The 23951-nt window shown below is 35.1% G+C and overlaps 1 protein-coding gene across 2 annotated transcripts in view; it reads left to right on the plus strand.

Annotated features, from left to right (window-relative positions):
• The first annotated feature begins 6878 nt into the window (after positions 1-6878).
• WDR4 (WDR4 tRNA N7-guanosine methyltransferase non-catalytic subunit) overlaps positions 6879-23951 on the plus strand; it is a 54386-nt gene continuing 37313 nt past the window's right edge. Inside the window, exons 1-4 of one of the 2 annotated variants that reach the window (XM_074300566.1) lie at positions 6879-7075; positions 10767-10832; positions 11571-11714; positions 18618-18774. In XM_074300566.1, coding sequence (XP_074156667.1) covers positions 6987-7075; positions 10767-10832; positions 11571-11714; positions 18618-18774 — 456 coding nt within the window. In that variant the 5' untranslated portion in view covers positions 6879-6986. The remainder of the gene's footprint in view (positions 7076-10766; positions 10833-11570; positions 11715-18617; positions 18775-23951) is intronic. The other variant, XM_074300564.1, reaches the window with a different exon arrangement.

The raw sequence follows: 23951 nt of genomic DNA on the forward strand, positions 1-23951 counted from the left end.
CATAATAAAGCTATTTCTCTTTAACAAACAGTTTTAATTATAGTCCTGATGTTAACTGGTTAGTTTCAGCTATCTGACTGAAACTTTACAGTTTGAGATCTATAACTCTGTGGTAGTATTTGTAAGAGTCCTATTTTATCTGATACAGAGTTTCCTTTTTTTTTGCCATCCATTTTTTTGATGTATAAATTATTACCTTCCTCTTCTGTTTCCTGGAAAATTCCCCTGTGCCCATCCTATCTATTTAACAAATAATTATATAAGGTCACTGAAATTGCTGCTAGTACCTTACTGATTTTTGTGTAAAGTTGGTCTGAGCATAATAAACTGAGCTCTGAGCATAACAACAATTTTTTAATCTCTATGTTGTTGATGGTTATGACTGGCAACATTATCTATCAATGGATCCCTGGAAAATTTCTGCTTGGAAATTTTCCTTTGAATTATATGTTAATAATCAACATAGAGACTATTATTGGATTGAAGGAACCCAATGATGTCAAGTGAAAAGCAAGAGCAGAAACAGCTACACTCAAAATCAAAGATTAGTCAACATTCCAGGGAACCAAGACAAGTCCATGGAGGAGAGAAGTGGTCACAATTTAATTAGTCAGTATTTCTTGTAATTGTTGCTATGTTTATGTGTTCATGGCCTTAATTTTTGCTAACTGATGAGTTATTCTTGTAAATAAATATTAATAAATTTTAAGGCATAGTATGTGTTATGCAAATCCTATGTGCTATGTATCAAAAAAAAGTCATGTTTGGGAAGCAAAACAAATACTTAAATTGGCAATTTTGATATATGATTCTGTATAGTACTGTTAACCTGGGTAGGAGATCTGAATATTATTTTATTCGTGTTCCTTGGCACTTTCTAATATCTGAATATTTACTATAGGTTACACACATTTCTTTATAAATAAATATTTTGGGGGGGAGACTGCTGATTAAGATTAAAAAATAAAACTTACCCAAGAAAGCTCTCACCCAAGTGTCAGTTCCCTGAAGTCTATATTGTTGCTTTCTTTTTATCCTTAATTTTCAAAGAGGACTGAAATGACATTAAAATATTAGAGCCAAATTAGCATGTCCAAAACGTGGAAATGTTCTCCCATAGGTTACACACAAATAGTCACTAAGAACATTTGGAGTGGATTCTCTAATTTTGTTCATCTCACATTTCTTCTGAGCTAATTTATTTCTGCTTTGCTTATAAAGAACAGCACATTCTCTAATAAAGGCATTCTATGTGAGGCAGTCTTGTGCCAGTGTCTTCCATATCATACAATCAATTCTAAAATTATTAAGACTTTGAGGCTTAGGACCTTGAGACTGTCCTTGTTTCACTTTTTTCTGACCATCTTGTGAGTGCTTGCCTTATATGAGTTCTCCATAAAATAGTCTTTTTGGCAAGTATACATTAGGCTTACGAATAATGTCACCAATGGAATTGTGCTCTCTCTGCAGTAGAGTTTGAATGATTGCTATTTATTTTGAGAAAGGACCTCAGTGTCTGGTATCCTATCCTGCTAAGTGATCTTCAGAATCTTCCTAAAACAATTCAAATGGAAGCTATTCGTTTCCTGAATGACACTGGTATATTGTCCAGGTTTCACAGGCATTCAATAATGAAGTCACTATAACAGCTCTATAGTCCTTCAATTTGGTAGTCAGTTTAATACTTTTGCTCTCCCACACTTTCATTTGGATTCTTCCAAACATTGTGCTAGCTCTGGCAATGATCTTGGTTAGCACCATTATCAATGTGGCCATTCAAAATAAGTGAACTTACCACAGTATTCAGAACTTCTTCATTTGTTGTAACTGATGGTTCCACATAAGGATGGTGTGGAGTTGGCTGATAGAAGAACTGTGTTTTCTTGTTGTTAATTTATTAGGCCAAAAAAAGAACTGTGTTTTCTTGTTGTTAATTTATTAGGCCAAAATTAGCACAAGCAGCAGAGAATCAATCTGTACTTTGTGGCATCTCAGCTTTGGAGGCTGCATTAACTGCACAATTATCTGCAAACAAAAATTCATCTACCAGCCCTCCCTTCACTTTAGTTTTGGCTTGTAGCCTTTTTAAGTTGAAAAATTTACCATCAGTGCAGTAATTTTGTGGCCATGCTTGTAACTCATTAAAGGCATTTGACAACATCCTGAAAACATCACACTATGACAAATATGGCCATATATTTAGAAGAACTGTACATATTTAACCTATATTGGATTGCTTGCTTATTGGGTAGTGGGAGAGGGGAATAGAGGGAGAAAAATTTGAAACACATGGTTTTGCAATGGTAAAGGTTGAAAACTATTTTTGCATGTATTTTTAAAAATTAAATATTAAAAAGCAAAAAACAAAAACAACATCATGCTAAAAAAAATAGGAGCATGCATCCATCTTTTTTTTATTTTTTTATTTTTTATTTCTGGTCTTTTAAAGTTGAAGAATTTACTATCAGTGTGGTAGCTGATTCTGATGCCATTAAAGGCATTTGATAACATGACTGAAAAGATCATGCTAAAAAGCATGGGAGCAAGCACAAGGCCTTCTTTTACACCATTGTTAACTAGGAAAGCTCAAGAGCATTGTTCATTGTCTTGAATTCAGGGAAGCTTGCCATCAGTGTACTATGTACTGATTAGTGTACTATACTGATGAACTTCTCTGGGCAACCACATTTTGATATAATTTTACATAAGCTGTCAAGAATGACAGTATCACAGGCCTTGGCCAGATCTACAGTTGTTGATTATACTCTCTGTTTTGCTCCTGACCTTTATTCTGGAGTTGTCAGGCAGAAAACACCATATTGACTGTTCCTTGGCTCCTTCTGAAGCCACACTGGCTCTCAGGTAGATGACCTTCTTCCAGGTATAGGATTAGCCTATTTACGAGGATTGTGGCAAAAATATTACCAGAAATGACTAAGTGAGAGATACCTCTGTGATTCTCAAAGAACAATCTATTTCCTTTACCTTTACAAAAATGGACAGTGGAGACTTCCTTGAACTCCCAGGGCATAATCTCCTCTTGCCATATGATCTAGAAAATTTTATTCAGCTTTTGTATAAACAATGGACCCCTTCACCTTGTAAATTTTAGCTGGAATAGAATCAAAACCAGCTGCTTTACCACCTGAAAGTAGCCTAATGGCATTCAAAACCTCTTCTTCAGTTGGAACTTCATCTAGGGAGTGATTGATTTTAACTTGAGGTAAACAGTCAATTCAGCATTGATTGATGACAATCTGTTGAGAACTCTATGGAGATGTTCAGCCCAGCTCTCTAGAATCATGTCCTTATCACTAATCAGTGTGGCTCCATCAGCACTCAGTAGTTCAGATGCACCATAGGTCTTTGGCCTATAAATTGCCTTTAGTGCATCATAAAGGTTCTTTGGATTATTACTATAAGCATAAAATTGAATTTCATCTGCGTTTTTACTGAGCTAAGAATCCTGCATCCCTCTAAGTTTCAACTGTACTTTTGCCGGAATTGAATGCTACTTTCTTAGAGATAAAGTATCCTGCTGCTACACCTTGTGGGGTTTTTATTTATCATTTAGCAGTTTCTGAATTTCTTCATCATTTTTGTCAAAATAGTCTTGTTCCTAAATGTTTTGACCCACATGAGTAAATACAATGTTGTACATCAGATCTCTGAAAACTGTCCACTCCTCTTCTGCTACATTGTTGCCAACTGTGTGTTGGCTCAATTTGCCCTCCAAATTAGCAAGAGAGAAGTGCTCTAATCTATTGATATTAATTCTTCTGATAGTCTTTTTGCCTTGGAGCCACGGTTTTGTTAACTGTGAATATTCAGCTTGGAGAGGATAAATCTGTGATCAGCCCAGCATTCTGCACCACACATTGCCTTGGTCACTCTCACATCTTGTTTCTTTCTTTTCTTGTAGTTAATAGACTAGGTTACTAGTCTATTAAATGCCAATGTTTTGCTGCGAGGGTCAAAGTTTTATTGTTTTAGGTAAATGGAAGACAGTGCTGGTGATGAGAAAGTCATGAGATGCACAAGCCTTCGTTATTAATTGACCATTGGTATTGCTGCTTCGAACTCTATTCTTCCCAAGGACTCCCTGCCACATCTAGTAGTCCGAGCCTACCTTGCATTAAAATCACCCAGAATTATAAGCTTGCCCTCTTTTGGCATTTGATGATAGAGGTCTCCAGACCTTCATAAAATTTTTATTTGACTTTATTAGCCTTGACATGATGGGAACATATGCACCAATGATGGTGGCCTAGTATTTTCTTGCAAGTGGTGATGAGATAGTTATGAGCCTATCATTCTCTCCTTTTTCAAAGCATACAAACATGTTTACTAGATTAGTTTTGATTGTAAAGCCTACACCAACTTCATGGCACTCTCCTTCACTGTGGCCTCTCCAGAAAAATGTGTATCCAGTTCCAATTTCAGCAAATTGGCTTTCATCAATAACCTTATTTCACTCAGGGCTGCTTTTTGAGTGTAGTGTCCATTGAGTTCTCTTGCAACAAGAGATACTTGTCTTTCAGGTCTATTGGATTTTGTGTTGTGTGTAAGTGTGTACACATTCCAGGTACTGATGGTGAGTGGAATCAATGTTGTAGAAGTTTTTGTACAATTTTTAGTGGTTTGATCATAGGGTAGGATTCCTGCCTGCCAGGATAATCAGGCCAGGATTGGGTAAGCAGACAATTTTTAGGGAACTTTTTCTAACCTCTTCGTCACAGCTGGAGGTGAGCAGTTCAAGCCTTAAAACGCTATTCAGACGCCTAGGTGGTTGCTGAATCCCACTGCTGCTTCCAATGAGAAGACAATTCTATAGCTTGTGCCACTTATGTTCAGGGTTGTGACTACAGTTCCCATTGTATCTGCCCCTGTTGATTTGTAGATATGGGTAGAATGGTAAAAATGGTATGGGGATGTCTTTTCATTCCTGTATAATTTGGATTTAAGTGAGGCAGAGTTGCATGAAATCATTATCTCTGTCTTCCAGAGTCATTACTGTCCAGTGACAGGAAGAGTCAAGATGACTAGTGATGACTCCATTTTAGCATAATTGAAATGCTAGTTGGATTCATTTTGTTAAATTTAAAAAAATAGCATTTGGAATTCTGGTTTAAGTATACTCATTTCCTTTTTGAGAATCACTTGAGATATTAGTGTTAATATTTATTGTCTATTTCATTATTAGATATTACATTTTCTGAAGTTGACATTAAGTTTAAATAATTAATTTTTTTTCTCTTAACAAAATTCTATTATGTCTCTCTCCTGCCCTCGTCCATTGTGTATTTTATGATTTTTGACAGGATATCAGAGACAAAGAGAGAATAAAGAGATTTTCTATAGTAATCTTCTGGTTCTTACTTGGGACTTTCTCTATTTTCCATTCTGATTAAGGATATTTATAGGATGAGAGACTACTCTTACTACTGGTATCCTTCATTAATATTTACCTTACCAATTGAGGCTAGCCATGGAATTAATATAAATTCCTTCTAAGGGTACTGATCTGGATAAGATGTGTACATACAGGACATGGGGCAAACCTAATTTTCTAAATCTCCCCATGTTATATTATTTAATGGAGGCAACATTCTTAGTTTTATATTTATATAGTAAGCTTAAGTGTTAAGTCTATATAATAAGTCTCATTACACTTAAGCTCTTATGAACTGATATTAGTTATTTGTTTCATTCTGCAACTTTTTGTGACCCCAGTTGGGATTTTCTTGGCAAAGAAACTGGAGTGGTTTGCTATTTCCTTCTTAAACAGAAGAGAAAACTGAGGTAAACAGGGTTAAGTCACTTGTCCAGGGTCCCAGAGCCATTTGGTTTCTCAGGCCACATTTGAACTCAGGAAGAGGAGTCTTTCCGATTCAAGGCCCAGCACTCTGTATTATGGCGCCCTCTAGCTGCCTTATGGGCTGATGTAAGCAAATATATAGCAAACTGGGGATCAGCATATAAAGATAGCCATTTCCTCTGATTTTGGAATCTTTTCCTTCAACAACCTGAAATGGAATTGATCTGGCCATTTTCACTCTTGAGCCTGGAAAAAGAGGTGCCTAAAATGAAAAGAACCTGAAGAGAGAACCTGAAGAGAGTAAAGAGACTTCAAGAGACAGCAAGACTCTCCCAATTCTGTCCTGATCTCTGCAGAGGAAAGTCCCTTGTGACTCTAGTGACACAATTCTGTTTGACTATTTTTGTGTTTTGTAGCAGTGTGAAGAATGACAAGGCCCTTTTGCCTAGACTTAGGTTTGTCTAGATTGCAAAGACTGGTCAACGAGATTGAGGAGAGCTTTAGTAGAATTCCTATATCAAGTATAAGGAGAATGGATTTATCAAGATACTTGAGATAGTGACTCTGATTAGTAATTTTCTAAGCGAGAAGTAAGAAGAATCTGAAGAAGTATAGTGTTTGAGTGAATGGAAAGACAATGTAAAAAATCTCTTGTTGCAAAATCTCTAAAGATCACTCAATACTATGTGGTAGAGAGCAAGGCTTATTAAAATTTTGCACTCCTGATCTCTTTTTGCCTGAGAAATTTTTACGTGACTACAGGTATATAACATTTGCTGATACCAATCATAATTTGCGACCCCAAATTCAGTTACCAGACACCAAATAGGGTCATGGAACACAGTTTAAGAAGTTGGTGTTTAGAAGACGAACACGTTAAATTCTCTGCACTTTTCCTTTCAGAAAAACCTTTATTTGGCTGTAAAATATAGATGATGCTACCTGCAGACCTACTGATGTGACACATAATAAGAGTTTACAGTTAATTCAACTGCCAGATATATCAAGGAATGCAAGGAAAGGTTTGTGCGAGTCGTCTCTGCGCATGCCCCTTTACTCCCAGGGAGTCCGCCTTCCCGATAGTCCCATCTCTGGCTCCAAGCGAGTTTTTGACGTCAGCACGCGGCGCGCGTTGAAGCCTGCGCGCGTTGGTTCGCCCCAGGGTCTCATGGCGGGCTCTGCTGCTCTGGACGTGTCCCGAGTTGGGCTGGTGGTGAGAGGTGGCAGCCGATTTCTGGCGACAGGTACAGACTGCAGGTTAGTGGGGTCGGGGCCTAGGAGCCGCGGATCCGAAGAGTACCAGGCTGTTAACTTCCCCACGGATTTCTGCTTTAGGGCCAGTGAGATTGTTGCGGGCGTCTGGTGTTTTTCTTCCTCTCCCTGAACCTCTTGGATTGCTGCATGCCGAGAAAGTTAGAGTTGTGTGCTACAAATTTGCAAAATAATATTTTAATATGTATCTTGCATAACACAGAAGACACAGCGTCATGAAATAGGTCGAGACTGCCTCATGCTTCTTAACTTCTTGATGGCATTTTTTTTTTTAACCTAACATTCTTTCACATGTGTTCATAGTTTACAACTCTTTCCAGATTCTTGCTAAATCATTTGTGCACGGCCGCCCTGATGTTTTCACAAAATTACGTCTTAATCATTAGAGAGCTGACCTCAGAACAATCACCAACATTTTAAAAAATGCTTCCTATGTGCCAGTCAGAGACCAGATGCAAAGCAAAAGACCTTGTTCGAGCTAGGACCTAGCTAGTTTACCATGTGGCGGAGTGTTATTCTGTAATTGATTCCTCTTTCTGCTTGACACAGTAGCAGTTAACAAAACTTTTCATCTCACAGGAATCTTTTTTAATACTTTCTTGCAAAGGGCCTTAGCTCATAACTTCACCCCGCTCTCCCACAGTCGCGACCATTCGTCTCTTCTCTGCGTCTTACATCTTTATTAAATTTATCCCCGACTTTCATCTGTTTGGAAACTCTGAAACCCTCCTATCTGTATGTTGTGCGCATCAACTCCCCCATGCTAATTTTCAATCTCTCCCTTTTTACTGGTTTCTATGCTCCCTACAAATAACACCCAAATCTTCTTCATCCTTAAAAAAATTCGTTAGATCTGATCATATACCATAGCTATCTTTATTTATGCCTTTCCTTCCCTTCCTAGCTACTGTGATTTCACTTTCCGCCCTCTATACCATCTTTCTATCTTATTAGCATTCAACTAAAATAGCTCTCTCCAAAGATCTTTCGCCAGTGATTTTTTTTCTCCAATTATGAAACTTTTAAAAAAATCCCTCATAAGTCCCTCCACTCCACTTGAAAAAAAGGAAAAATAAAACCCTTAATTAAAACTAATTCTCATGCTGTCCATGCTTAGAAACATCTCTCTTTGACACCTCTCTGACTTGATGTGGCTAGCATTCTTCATCTTTAGATTTATGGTCCTTTAGAATTATGGTCCAGAATTTTTTTTTTTTTTAACTTTAACATAATTTATTGTGTAGATTTGATTCTCATTTTACTCTATATCAATGCATGTTCTCTGAAGCAGTCTAATTATTTCAGCACAATAATATTATATTCAAATACCATATTGTATTTAGTAATTTTTTAATTGATGGGCACCCTACAAATGGTTTCTTAATTGTTAAATCTAATGGCATTTTCATTATCTGCATCCTTTTTGACTCCCTTTTTCCTGGACACTTTCTACTGTAGATTTTTTTTCCCCTTCTCTCTGCCTACTGAGTCTAATATAACTTCTGTTCTCTCCACAAACACTGCTACTACCTTTTCAAGCCTTTATCACATTTCTTTGACTATTGCTGTAGGTTTTTAATTGGTCTCCCCGTCTTGTCTCTCTCTACTGAGTTTCCAAACTTTTTCTTAAAGCATGGGTTAAGCATGGGTTTAACTGTCATCCCTCTTCTCAGTATCCTTCAATAATTTTCCATTATTTTGGGAAATCAAACATAAAGTTCTTAATTTGATGTTGATAGATTGATTTTTGTGTTAATAATATAGAAGTGATGTATTTCTGAAGAGTGACTTGCATTTTTTTATTAAGCTCCTGATTTCTCCTGAGTTTTGCTCAAGGAAAATGAGTTTGGGTAACTTTGCAAATATTTATTGAGTGTTGTCTTATTAAAACTGATTTTCAAAGAGTTTCAGGACTTTAGAGACTATGTATTGTCTGTGATTTCAGACTTGCAAAAATTTTGAAACCACAAACTATGTATGGGTAGTAACTTGAATTTATTACAAGAAAAAGAAAAAGACTGAGAACAAGGCAGGAATCCTATGATTCAGGAGAAAGCTTTGTGCATTTAAGTTACAAGGAAAATGGGAAGTCATGGGGAGGGGTACTGGAAGAGTCCTCACCCCAGGGGAGGAGACAGCAAGAGTGGGGCAATTCTTCCTCCATAGGAAATACTAACCCATGAACTTATTCACCATGTTTTAACTGTACCAACAGTTAATCAGCTTGATGCTGACTGTAGCTGCTCTGACTCCCAAGGGCACTCTGAGAGTTTAATCAAGGTTGAAAGTAGCAAATAAACAATTAATTAGGAGAGGCTTCATCCTTGACTCAAACTTCCTGCATAGTTCAATCTTGAATATGACAACTCAAGAAAACAAGTTCAAACCTCACTAATTCCCAAATAGGGGTAAAAAAGGATATGTAACTTATTGGAGAAGCAGATGAAATTTTTGGTAAGAATGATTGCAGTAATCTCTTATCTAGACTCTAAAAAAAAATTAGTTTGATTAAACTCATTGTATAGCTATGTATGACGTTTTATGTACCTGGTGGTCATTTAAAGATTATTTTTAGATCCTCCCAAACATTTTAACCACAGATCTTTTTTGTGGCAAAAATATTTTAGTCTTATTTAGACAGTTACTGACAATGCTGAACAATGAGCACCAGGCTTATTAATTTACTCCAATTTCATCAGATGATTTTAAATTATTTGAGAAAATCTGAAGGGTGGCAAACACAGATTTTTAATAACAAAACAATAATAATAATAATAATGTTAACTTTTAAGTGAGAAAGTAAATGAAATGCAATCCCTTGTAAAACTTGACTTTCTAATGTTAAGTGTGTTTCAGGGTATATTTTTCTAAATAGGCAAGATTAATCCTGGAATTAGAATAGAAATTTCAGTTCAGTCTTGCTTGACTTGCAGATCTTTGGCAAGTCCTTAAGTCATTGCACAGATGCAAAACTCAGAGGTTTTACTTGATAAATTTTTCATAGACCCTTTTCCTTGTCATATGTAAGAAACATTTAATTTGGAAGAATGTGGCCTTCTGGTTAGAATATTGATCTCACTCTGAGATCCAATTCTAGTCACTAGTTTTGTGAATCTAGTTTTCTCAGCTTTTGTTTCCCCATCTGTAAAATTCGAGTATAACAACATCATTGTGAGAATCAAATAAGGTAATAGTAATAATAATGATGATGATAATGATGATAGCTGACATTTATCTATTTATTATTTATGCTAGATACCAGGCATTATGCTAAGTACTTTACAATTATTATTTCATTTAGTTCTTTGCACCACCCTTAGATATTATTATTGTTATCCTTATTTTGCAGGTAAGGAAACTGAGGCAAACAGAAATGAGATGATTTCCCTAGAGGTCACACAGGTAGCAAATTTCTAAGCTGGATTTGAACTCAGGTCTTTCTGACTCCAGACCTATTGCTTTATCTATCAACTAATATATGTAACATCTAAACTTTAAAATTATTATTTAACAAGATGGGATTTAACTTTTTGTATTTTTATTTTTTACAATTTGTAATTAGAAAAAGGAAATTTAGATTCTCATTCTTTTTATTGATTTACTCAAGCACAGTAGTGACAACTGCTGACAAATTAGCACCTCTTTACTAATATGTTCTTTTTAAAATTACTTTCAGTGATGATGACAACTTCTTTACATATGACTGCAGCAAGGCAGAAAAGAAGCCACAAGAAGATAAAAGGTGAGATGATTGTGGGGTGTCAGGGTTCATTAATGGTTTTGAGATATTGAAATTATACTAGTGAAAGTTATTTAGAAACTGAATCTCTTAATTTTCCTGCAACTTCAGGAAATGGTATTGAAGCTTCTGATTTTGAATTTGAGAATTTTTTCAAGGCTTCTGTAGATTATCAGTGAATAGTGATCAGGAATATTAGCAGATGTGTTTAATATTAACAATAACAAAAAATCAAGTATTCCTTTAAGTTAAATGAATTAAAATGGTTTTGCTCCCGAAAAATTTCTATCCCTCTTCATCTCTTATTTTAGCTGGAAGTTTCTTTTTCCCTTCTATTAGGCAATCTTTTCATTAAAGACATTCCCTTTTCTTTTTTTACCTTCTTCTCCATAACCAGCCAACTTCCCATTTTCCCTCTCACCTGCTCTCCCAGCAGCTAACCTCTAAGATTTGGAGGTAGCTCAGGAAGGAGAGGCAGAAGATCTTAGGCAGCTGTGAGATGCCTGGGGAAATTATTTGTGATATATAGTGTTATAGGAGGGATTTCTTTGATTCAATTCTAATTAGTTTTATTTTTAATACAGTAATCACATATTTTAAAACATGAAATCTTTTACTTGATGGATTTTATGAATTAATTTGTAATGTTTTAGCTTAATTTTTCATGTGCATATTGGTGCCCAATCATGAAATTCAGATAGTGATATTTATTTGATGTTTATTCTGTCTTCTGCTGCTTAGAGAGGAAGGACAAACATTATATAAAGGAAGTGATAACATCCTGGCTTCTACCTTCTCAAGATCTGGCAACTATTTTGCTTTGACTGATGACAATAAACGTCTGATTCTTTTCAGTACAAAACCTTGGAAATGTCTGAGTATCAGGTATGAAATTCTGCTTTTTAAATCACTCAGGATATCATAAACATAAAATAATATGTATTGTCCAAGACTTGGGGAGCACTTTTTTTGTTTGTTTTGCTTTTTTTCTTAAATATTGTTGAATTTATGCAAGTCATAGTACGTTAGTACTTAAATGCTTTAAGGATTTGCAAAATAGTTTCCTAGTTGCTATTGCATTATTGTTATTTTTATTTTCAGTCAGGTGCATTCATTAACCACCTGTTCTGTGTTAGTTATAATACTAAAATCTGGGGATACTAAGGAGGCTCTCTGCCATCAAGGAGCTCATAAGCTAATGGGAGAGAGAACAAATAAACAAGTAATGTACAGACAAGCTAAAGGAAATTATTAAAAGAGAGATGAGATTAGAATCAAGAGGAGTCGGGAAAGGCTTCTTGTAGAAAGTGGGATTTTAGTTGGGACTAAAAGAAAGGGAGATCAGTAGTTGGAACAGAGGAGGGAGAGCATTCCAGGTAGGGAAGAAAGCCAGAGAAAATACCTGAAGCTAACAGATGGAGTGTCTCGTACTCTTCAATCTGGTGACAGTCATGGGACCATTGTCACTGCATTGAAGAGTATATGTAGGGGAATAAAGTATAAGAAGACTACAAGTGTAGGACAGGGCTAATTTATGAAGGGTTTTGAACACCAAACTGAGCATTTTTTATCTGTTCTTAGGAAAATAGAAAGCTATTAGAGTTCATTAAGTGGTGGAATTTGGGAGGGATGACATGGTTGAACCTGCAGTTTAGGAAATTAACCTTGGTGATTAAATGAAGGATGGATTAGAGTAGAAAGTTTTGATGCTAACAGATCCCCCGGTAGGCTATTGCAATAATCTAGGCATGGGGTGATCCCCTAGAATGGCAGCACTATCAGGGAGAAAAAGGAGCATATTGGAGAGATGTTGCAAAAGTGATATCAACAGGCCATGGCCACTGGATGTGAAGAGTGAGAGATAGCAGGGAGTTTTAGGATGAAACTAGGTTGTGAGCCTGAAGGACTGGCAGGACAGTGTATCTCTCTGAAGTGAAAAGAGTTGGAGTGGGGATGGTTTAGGGCTACAAAGATGAGTTTTGTTTTGGATATGTTAAGTTTAAGATCTTTACTTATGATGAGTTTTTGATGTCTGAAAAACTTTGGGAGATTTGAGATTGGAAATCACCAGAAAGTTAAGGAAAGGGTGAATAGATTTGAGAATCATTAGCATAGAGGTGTTAATTAAATCCATGGGAGCTGATAAAATCATCAAGTGAAGTAGTATGATAGGGGAAGAGAAGAGGGCCCAGGATAGATCCTTGAGGGATGAGTGTGGTTAGAAGGTATAGGCTAAATGAGGATCCAGCCACAGAGATAATTGGAGATAGAAGAGAGGTCAGATAAATAGGAGGAAAACCAGGGGAGAGTGATGTTCTAAAAACCCAGAGAGAGAAGTGACAATCAAGGGGAGGGGGTGATAGATAGTATCGGAGGCTGCAGGGGGGTAGGAGAATGAAAATTGAGAAAAGGTATATGATTTGGCAACTAAGAGGATTATTTGTAACTTTGGAGAGAGCAGGAATGATGAGGAACCTAAACTTTAGATAGGTCAGTGCCTTATTCATTGTCACATCAGTGGGAGATATCTGAGATAGACTTCAAACTATTTCTATTAGCTTTTCAAAGAGCTGTTGGTTTCTAGAAGGACTGAATCTTCTCTTTTTAAACATTGTGCCTGACACACTATTTTATTTTTTTAGTCAGGCCACATGCATTTATTTTATTTTTACTTTTTAAAAAATTAATTAATTTTATTTTTACAAAAATTTTATGCATAGGTCATTTTTCAGCATTGACAATTGCAAAACCTTTTGTTCCAACTTTTCCCCTCCTTCCCCCCAGCCCTTACCCCAGATGGCAGATTGACCAATACATGTTAAATATGTTAATGTATAAGTTAAATACAATATATGTATACATGTCCAAACAGTTATTTTGCTGTACAAAAATAATTGGACTTTGAAATAGTATACAATTAGTCTGTGAAGGAAATCATAAATGTAGGCAGACAAAAATATAGGGATTGGGAATTCTATGTAGTGGTTCATAGTCAACTCCCAGAGTTCTTTTGCTGCTCTATTGGAACTGATTTGGTTCATCTCATTGTTGAAGAGGGCCACGTCCATCAGAATTGATCATCATATAATATTGTTGTTGAAGTATATAATGATCTCCTGATCCTGGTCATTTCACTCAGCATTAGTTCATGTAAGTCTCTCCAGGCCTTTCTGAAATCATCCTGTTGATCATTTCTTACAGAACAATAATATTTCATAACATTCATATACCACAATTTATTCAGCCATTCTCCAATTGATGGGCATCCACTCAGTTTCCAGTTTCTGGTCACTACAAAGAGAGCTGCCACAAACATTCTTGCACATACAGATCCCTTTCCCTTTTAAAAAATCTCTTTAGGATATAAGCCCAGTAGTAACACTGCTGGATCAAAGGGTATGCACAATTTGATAACTCTTTGAACATAGTTCCAAATTGCTCTCCGGAATGACTGGATGTACTTACAATTCCACCAATAATGTATCTGCTGACACACAATTTAATAAATGCTTGTTGTCTTTCCTCTACTGAACCCTTCCTTAAGGAGGTAGAATGACTGGAAATTCAGTAAATCATAGTAAAAAGTAGGTGAATTGCTTGATACTAACAAATGGAGTTAACTTCAAATAAGAGCATGCTGAGTCAAAATGTAAGAGAAAAGGTCTCTGTTGCCTAAAAAAGTCTCATATTTCATACTCATTTCTAGCATCTTTATTTTCTTCTATTTCCTTACATACCATTTACTTTTCAACCCTATAACCTTTGACTTTGATTAAATCATATTGAGTAGTTAGGACATTGTTTCTAATGTAATCACAATGTGCTAACTCTTTAATATGTTTTTTTACCTAACCTTCATTCCCCCCCCCCCATGTCATTATAGCATTTTCTTCTGTTCTCTTACCCGTGTGGTAGATGAAAGATGAAAAGACTGAGGAAACAAAGGTTCAATCTTCTGAACATATTGATTTGTTAAACAGTGCATGGTGATTGCGCAATAAACTGGGATCAGACCTCCTCACTTTAAGGAGAATACAGGAAGAGACAGACTTATGTATTAAAAACAACTAAATAAGGCCAATTAATTAAAAGAAACAGAATGCAACATTAAATAATCTGATTTCTAATTGCAGGAAAGTTTTGGACTTTCCAAGTTGAGAGGGGGAAAATACAACTACCTGAAATCAGGAATAGAAGTCTTCCACTCCCTCCCCCATTGTTCTTTATGAACAATCAAAGGAACATGGAAGTAATAACTGATCAGTATGGGGACAGTTTTTAGATAAGGAATATAGATTGCTTGAAATGTACAATTAGGAGAAAATTTCTAGCATCAATCTTTGGGTCCAACTGAGTTTCTGGTCAGTATAGTGTAGGTCCTTTGCTTTAAATAGCTGGTAGAGGTAGTCCAATTTCCCAGGTGACTTACATATCTCTAAATACCTCCCCAATTTCTCTTGAATTCTACTCTGTCATCATTACCTATTAGACTTATTCTAAAATGTCCAAAAGGGAATTCAGTCTTTAGCCCTTCTACCCTACTTTGCTCCTTTCTAATCTTCTGTCTCATACTTTTATTGAGAGCACCACCATCTACTAGGTTTTTCCCTCTTTCTTTCTCACCATTTAAAAAAAAAAATTATCTTTTGTTTTTGTTGATGTAGTTGTGTCTCACTCTTTGTGACTTTGTGAACCATAGCATGCCAATACTGACCTTGGGGCTTTCTTTTTTTCTTTTTTTTTCTTTTTTTTTTCTTTTTTTTTAATTTTTTATTTTATTTTATAATTATAACATTTTTTGACAGTACATATGCATGGGTAATTTTTTACAACATTATCCCTTGCACTTACTTCTATTCAGATTTTTTCCCTTCCTCCCCCAACCCCCTCCCCCAGATGGCAAGCAGTCTTATATATGTTAAATATATTACAGTATAATTTAGATACAATATATGTGTGTAGAACCGAATTTTTTTTTGTTGCACAGGAAGAATTGGATTCAGAAGGTAAAAATAACAGTTTACATTCATTTCCCAGTGTTCCTTTTCTGGATGTAGCTGGTTCTGTCCATCATTAATCAATTGGAATTGGATTAGTTCTTCTCTATGTTGAAGAAATCCACTTCCATCAGCATACATCCTCATACAGTATCATTGTTGAAGTGTATAATGATCTTCTGGTTCTGCTCGTTTCACTCAGCATCAGTTGATGTAAGTCTCTCCAAGCCTCTCTCTATTTCTCCTGTTGGTCATTTCTTACAGAACAATAATATTCCATAACATTCATATACCATAGTTTACCCAACCATTCTCCAATTGATGGACATCCATTCATCTTCCAGCTTCTAGCCACTATGAAAAGGCTGCCACAAACATTTTGGCACATACAGGACCCTTTCCCTTCTCTAGTAGTTCCTTGGGGTATAAGCCCAGTAGTAGTATGGCTGGGTCAAAGGGTATGCACATTTTGATAACTTTTTGGGCATAATTCCAGATTGCTCTCCAGAATGGTTGGATTCTTTCACAACTCCACCAACAATGCATCAGTGTCCCAGTTTTCCCACAGCCCCTCCAACATTCATCGTTATTTGTTCCTGTCATCTTAGCCAATCTGACAGGTGTGTAATGATACCTCAGAGTTGTCTTAATTTGCATTTCTCTGATCAATAGTGATTTGGAACACTCTTTCATATGAGTGGAAATAGTTTTAATTTCATCATCTGAAAATTGTCTGTTCATATCCTTTGACCATTTATCAATTGGAGAATGGCTTGATTTCTTATAAATTAAAGTCAATTCTCTGTATATTTTGGAGATGAGGCCTTTATCAGAACCTTTAACTGTAAAAATGTTTTCCCAATTTGTTACTTCCCTTCTAATCTTGTTTGCATTAGTTTTGTTTGTGCAGAAACTTTTTAATTTGGTGTAATCAAAATGTTCTATTTTGTGATCAATAATGGTCTCTAGTTCTCCCTTGGACACAAACTCCTTCCTCCTCCACAAGTCTGAGAGGTAAACCATCCCATGTTCCTCCAATTTATTTATGATTTCGTTCTTTATGCCTAAATCTTGGACCCATTTTGATCTAATCTTAGTATGTGGTGTTAAATGTGGGTCCATGCCTAGTTTCTGCCATACTAATTTCCAGTTTTCCCAGCAGTTTTTGTCAAATAATGAATTCTTATCCCAAAATTTGGGATCTTTGGGTTTGTCAAAGATTAGATTGCTATTTTTATTCACTATCTTGTCCTGTGAACCTAACCTATGCCACTGATCAACTAGTCTATTTCTTAGCCAATACCAAATGGTTTTGGTGACTGTTGCTTTATAATATAGCTTTAAATCAGGTACACTTAGACCACCTTCCTCTGACTTTTTTTTCATTAGTTCCCTTGCAATTCTTGACCTTTTATTCTTCCATATGAATTTTGTTGTTATTTTTTCTAGGTCATTAAAATAGTTTCTTGGGAGTCTGATTGGTATAGCACTAAATAAATAGATTAGTTTGGGGAGTATTGTCATCTTTATTATATTCGCTCGGCCTATCCAAGAACATTGAATGTCTTTCCAATTATTTAAATCTGAACCTTGGGGCTTTCTTGACAAAAATTTTGGAGTGGCTTGGCATTTCCTTTTTTAGATTTTTGTTTTTACATTACCTTAACTTCTAATTTTTCCACCTTTATTTAGTGAGTCATCATAACACAGAGGTAAAGAAAAAAGTAAATTGGCCTACATATCAAATGTAATTACTAATTAGTATCCTTGCTGCTAGTCTTCTCTGTACAATCCACATTCCATACAGATGTGAAAATAATCTTTCTAAGACTCAAGCTTGATTGTGTTACTATCCTGCTCAATCAATAGTGAGTAGCTTCATGATACATCTAGGATCAAGTACAAACAAATTTCTGACAGGCATATAAAGCTTTCTACAATTTGGCTTCTATCAGCTCTTCCAGAGTTAGTTTCAGTTACTCCTATTCATATACTCTGTATACCTGCCAAACTAGTTTACTATGTGTTCTCTAAATTTAGTATTTCATCTTCACTTTTCCCCCTTTATCAAGAATATATCCTATTAACCTAGAACTCAAAAATCTTAAAAACAAATAAAATAATTGTTTTGAATGTAACTGGGGAAAAAAATTTAAATAAATAAAATTAGAAAAAGAAATTGATTATAATCTTAAGAGAATTATATAAACTGTATCTGCCTCAGTTTCCTTCTTTAAAATGGGAATAATAATAATAGCACTGATTTCAAAGAGTAGTTATGAAATTAACAGGAGAGAATATGTATGAAAAACTGAAAATCTTGTGCAATATAAAATTCTAGTTATTATTTATTTAAAAATATATAGAGATATATGTTTATATATCTCTCTATATATTCTATCCTTACCCTTATGTGTCTGGATCCTTATTTTCATTCAAAGTTCAACTTAGGTGCCACCTCTATGAAGCCTTTCTTATCTCTTCCCTAATTTATATTTATGTTTTTATATATGTTCAACTTATATCTTTCCAATAAAATGTCAATTACTTAAGGGCAAGACCTCTTTATTTTTGCATCTTATTCCCTAGCCTTTAGTACAATTTTTGCTACATGTTTAGTTAATTGAATTGAATAGTGTGACTGTTTCCTTTTTTGTAAAATGAAGCAGGTGGATTAATTAATGTCTAAGATTTCTTTCATTCCTCACATTCAATGATAACATTATAAGGATATATGATATTTTTCCTTACTATTTTTATTAATCACTCCTTAATATTCTTTGACTTCCAGGACAGTGGTGAGAAGATGTACTGCTCTGACATTTACAGCTACAGATGAGAAGATTTTGGTGGCAGACAAGTCTGGAGATGTATATTCATTTTCAGTATTGGCACCATTTCAGGATGGAAAACTTGAACTTGGACACCTGTCAATGTTGTTGGATGTGGTATGTAGTTGACCAACTCTTTTTTCCCTTTTTCTTTAAAGACTAAGTCTCTTGATCTCATCTACACTGAAAGTATTGGGGCTATTTGTAGGCTTAGTCTTACTTCTCAGCATGGGAGCTTTGACCTGCTCTATTTCCAATCTCGCCTGATTTGTCCCTTCTTAAGCAACCTAGTGATTGGCAAAGCACACTGCAGCTTAGAACTCCTGAGTTCAAGAGATCCATCAGCCTAGTTTCCCTAGTAGCAGGGATTACAACTGTGTACCATTCCCAGCTCTAACTTTATCTTAAGTTCAGTCATGTGATTTTTAAAAAAATGGTCAATAACTTATAATTACTTCTACATTGAGTTTAATGATGTTTTCTCTCTTTTTTTTTTTTTTTTTTTTTAAATCATGTGAAGATAAATTGAGAAGGTATCTGTCTATGGAACCTATTAGTCCTAGGAGAATACAAAGTATCACTGTTATTTTCTTGGTTCAGTTCTTCAAAGATCTGTAACTTTGTAGGGATGGATATAATTCCTCCAGTATTATGGATTATAAATTCCATATTACTCATAGACAGTTTTCTGAAGTTGCTGTGGTTGAAAAATTCACCCCTTTAAAGCAATTTGACAATAAGCCTTCTCAAATTTAATTAAGTTAGCTTTCTTATAGCCTGCATAGGATCTTTCACCAGGCTTATAAACTCTTTCCAACTTATTTTAAGTGGAATAGTTTACATTTTCCCATTGAATTGGGAGAGTTAGGAAAAATTGAAGACAAATCCCTAAATTAAAATTCGCTTCTTATTTTTTTCACTATACATTCAAGGCCTGTGAAATTTTGGGATTCAGAATTTAGAACTTAGTTTTGTCAGTGTTTTACATTTGGAGGAATATAAAAATTAAAATGAGAAGCATTTCTGCCCACACAATGATATAATGCTGAGTTTGGGGAGCAGTTGGCACGCCAAGTTGGCTAATAGCTAGAGCATGTGAAGGACAGAAGTGTGGAATAGATCTGGAAAGGAAGTTTGGAGCCAAATTTTGGAGTGCTTTCTGACCAAAGGAGTGAAATGGTTAGATCTTTGTTGAGGGGAAATTGTTTTGGGCTATATAGAAGGATCAGTTGAAGAAGTGAGGCATTAGAAACAGAGAGCAATTAGGAGACTATTAGATACTCTATGTTGTATCTATAATTCATGTAGAAGTTTGTTGTCTTGAACTAGTGTTGAGTTAAGGGAATAAATAAGGAAAATGTTGTGGAGGTAGTTAGCATGATTTGAACAATTCAGATCAAGTGTTTGTTAAAAAACAAAAGTTAAATTGTGCCTGCCTTCATGGAACTTTTGTTATGTTATGATATATGAGCAAGAAAGAGTCAGGAATAACTCTGAGATTAAAAATTTGAGTAACAACAGGTATAGGCAAACTTGCAAGAAGAGTCAGAGTGTGAGAAAAGAAAGAATTCAGTTCCGTGGCTCCTTATTGCCTATAGAATCAAATACAAAATACTTTCTTTGATATCAAAGTCCTACATAACTTAATTCCCTCCTATCTTACCAGATTTCTTACACTTTAGTCCCCAATGCATAATCTTCAGTCTAATGACATTGGCTTCCTGAGTCTTCCATGAACAAGACATACCATTTCTTTGCTTCGGTTATTTTTTCTGGCTGTTTCCCATACTTGAAACATTACTTCTTCTATTGACTTCCTTTAAGTCCCAACTAAAATTCCATGTGGAAGAACTGTAAGCCTTCCTTAGCCTCCCTTGACGATAGTCTTTTCCCTTTTAATTATTTCTTATTGATCTCATAGAAATCTTGATTTGTATATATTTGTTTGCATATTGTCTCTCCAATTAGATTGAAAATTTCTTGAGGGCTTTGAGACCATTTTTTGCTTTAGTTTGCATCTTCAATGTTTAGTACAGTGCGTAGCACATAATAGGTGCTTAATTAATGTTTATTCATTGATTAAGTTTTGGATATATCATCTAGATAGAGATGGTAATTGAAATCATGAATGGTGATAAAGCAGATTCAGGATTAAATTGGGATAAATTGGGGATCATAAACTTATAAAGGAGATTAAGAAAAAATGGTCAGGAATGTAAGAGAATCAAGAGAGACCAATGTTAGTAAAGCCAAGGAAGGAAGTAGTATAGAGGAGTGGTTAAAAATACTTAAAATAACGAGAGAGATCACATTAATAAGTTGGATGAGAACAGAAGAAACCAGTGAATTTATCAGGTAAAGATCATTGATAGCCTTGAAGAGAACAATTTTGGTTTAGTTATGACCAATTGTGGTTAATGTAATGAAGATATATATGGCTTTAGCCTTACTCCAGGAAGATTAAATTTTTCCTTAAAAAGTACTGAAATTATTCTTAATACTCATTGTCTACATCTAAAGATATGGGCTTTTTACTTTGTGATAACTTAGATATAAAGACATGGCACAAGCAGCCATCAGCTCCGACAACAAAGAGGCAGGAAATTGTACCACATTGAATTAAAGCTGTATTGTTGCTGAATATCCTTTCCCTACTTTAACTAAGCAAGTACCTTTTTGGTAACTGTTATGTGTATTGCAGGTCCCATTTCATTCTGCTCTTAAACTTGTACTAGATTGGCATGAGTTGCAGGGGCAGAGTGATCATCAAAGTTTATATTCAGGTCTATGTATGAGAATAAATAGTTTTAGGGCAGAGAAGACCGAGGACATCATTTTGTTTTAGCTTTTTGTGTTGGGTAATGTGAAAAAAGTAGCAATCAGTTGTAGAATATGGAGCACAGATGAAAAGTTATCTGTAGAGAGGTTCCAGATGTTTCTGTTAATACATAAAGAATGAATGTGAAAGGAAGAAGTCTAAACATGAAGTGAAATTGTTTGTCAGTAGAATGGTAATTTCATTTCACTATTATAGAAAGAGGGATAGGGTAGAAATAGAGGAAGAATGATAATGAGTGAGTTGTTTGGGAATGAGAATGTATTAGGCAAAGAAAGGTTTGCCTAGATCAGCAGTGTCTTCAAATGACAGATTAGGAGAAGAGGAAAAGGAGTTAGCCATCATATATTTTCAGATACTACCAGTATTGACCAGGGTTTCTGCCTTATAATGTGATCATAGAAGATAGTATGATTTAGAGAAGAAAAAATTAATCTATATAAAAGATGGGGATAGGGATTGATTCTCTCATTTCATTAATTTAGGAAATTCCTAAGTGAGGAACTTGGTACTTTCTCTGAGATTCAAGGTCTTATTTATTTATTTATTTATTTGTTTGTTTGTTTATATTTTTTACCCTATTTTTAATAGTATTTTATTTTCCAAATACATGTAAAGATAGTTTTTAACATTCATTTTTGTAAGACTTTGTGTTCTAAATTTTTTCTCTTCTACTTTTTTCTCTCCTCTCCTCTTGCTAGCAAGTAATCTGATATAGGTTAAATATGTGAAATTCTTTTAAATGTATTCCCATATTTGTTAAGTTGTTTAAAAAAAAAAAAAGATCCACAGGGAAAAAACTCTGTGGGGGGAAAAAAAAGTGAAAATAAATATCTTTGATCCATAGTTAGTCTCCATAGTTCTGTCTCTGGATATGGGTAGTATTTTCAATCCCAGATCTGTTGGAATTATCTTGAATCATCTCATTGTTGAAAAGAACCAAGTCTGTTACAATTGATCTTCATATAATCTTGTTACTGTGTACAATGTTTTCTTGGTTTTGCTTGTTTCACTCATTCACTCATTTTTCTAGATTTTTCTGGAATCAGCCTGTTTATCATTTCTTAAGAACAATAATATTTTACTACATTCATATGTGAAAACTTATTCAGTTGAGATTTATAGTCTTAATTGGCTAGAATATTAAATTCAGAAGTGAATTGTCCTGAAAAAATAGCATCTGTCTCCCAGATAATAATTATAAAGATCTTAGTACAGTGCCTTGCTCATAATAAATATTATATAAAGGTTGGCTATTATTAGCTGGTATTCACGATCATTCAACTATATTCTTGAACCTAGGTCATCCTGATGTGGAGTATACATATTGCCTGTATCTAGTGAGATAATATTTTGGGTAAATATCTGTTGATTAAATCCTCATGATCCTTCTTTATAACTTTTAACTAACTTGACTATTTTTGCTTCACCTTAAAATGGATAGTGAGATATGCCTAAAAGATAGCTTGCAGATGTAGTTTGTCCTTGACTTCTAGCCAAGTGAGAAAGCCTACTAGCTTACTTTCTGGGTGCATAATGTCTGTGTGGCCCTAGTTCACTCATTTTTGGTTTTCTGATGGCAGAATTGAAGTGGAGTATATAGTTCTTGCAAATCTGGCATTAGCTTCTGGGATAGGCAGACTAGTTTAACTGACTGTTTGGGATCCAGTACTCTAGTGTTGAGTGAGTGCCATAGTAAGTGCCTAGATATGAGTGCCAGCCCTTAGTTTCCCTACCTTAGATATCTGGTTCATGAGATTTTGATTTTATTATTTTTTGATTATATTTAATCAAATATAATTAATGATTTGTGGAAAGTTACTTTTAACTATGTAGTCCCCATCTAATAAAGTACTAGTGCTTAGGGGAGGTTTATTTTCTCTTCTCAGGATAGACTAAGTGGCACTACTTTCTGGGGTAAAATTTTTTCAGCACTAATTCCTAGAATGGGAACAGGATTTGTGATGTAAATAGACAAGTTGCTTAGAGGCCAGTTGCCTCATTATCTAGTTGGTTTTTTATTGTATTGGAAGGTTAAAATACGGTTTTGTGAGAGATTTAGTGACATAGGTGCTTCTAGAACTTATAGCAGGTTCCAGGATAGTAAGGTACTAAGTAGATTATCTAGCACTGTTTGCACGTTCTAGTTCTTAATTTATCACTACTTCCCTAATTCGTAGCAATTAATAAGCATTTAAACACTTTCTATATGTCAGGCACCATGTTAAGTACTAGAGATTAAAAAAAAAAAAAGGTAAAAAAAATTTTTTTTCCTGCCCAGAAAGAGCTCACAGTTAACTTGAGTTAATCTCAGAGGAAAGGCACTGATTATCATTAAGGCATTACCTATCATTTATGGAGACAGAGAAAATCTTCTTGTAAAAGAAAAGATTTTAGCATAATTGAAGAAGTCCAGGAGGTAGACATAGGGAATGAAATCATTTCCAGGAAGGCTAAC

The sequence above is a fragment of the Sminthopsis crassicaudata genome, chromosome 3 (assembly GCF_048593235.1).
Source record: "Sminthopsis crassicaudata isolate SCR6 chromosome 3, ASM4859323v1, whole genome shotgun sequence".
Lineage (NCBI taxonomy): Eukaryota > Metazoa > Chordata > Mammalia > Dasyuromorphia > Dasyuridae > Sminthopsis > Sminthopsis crassicaudata.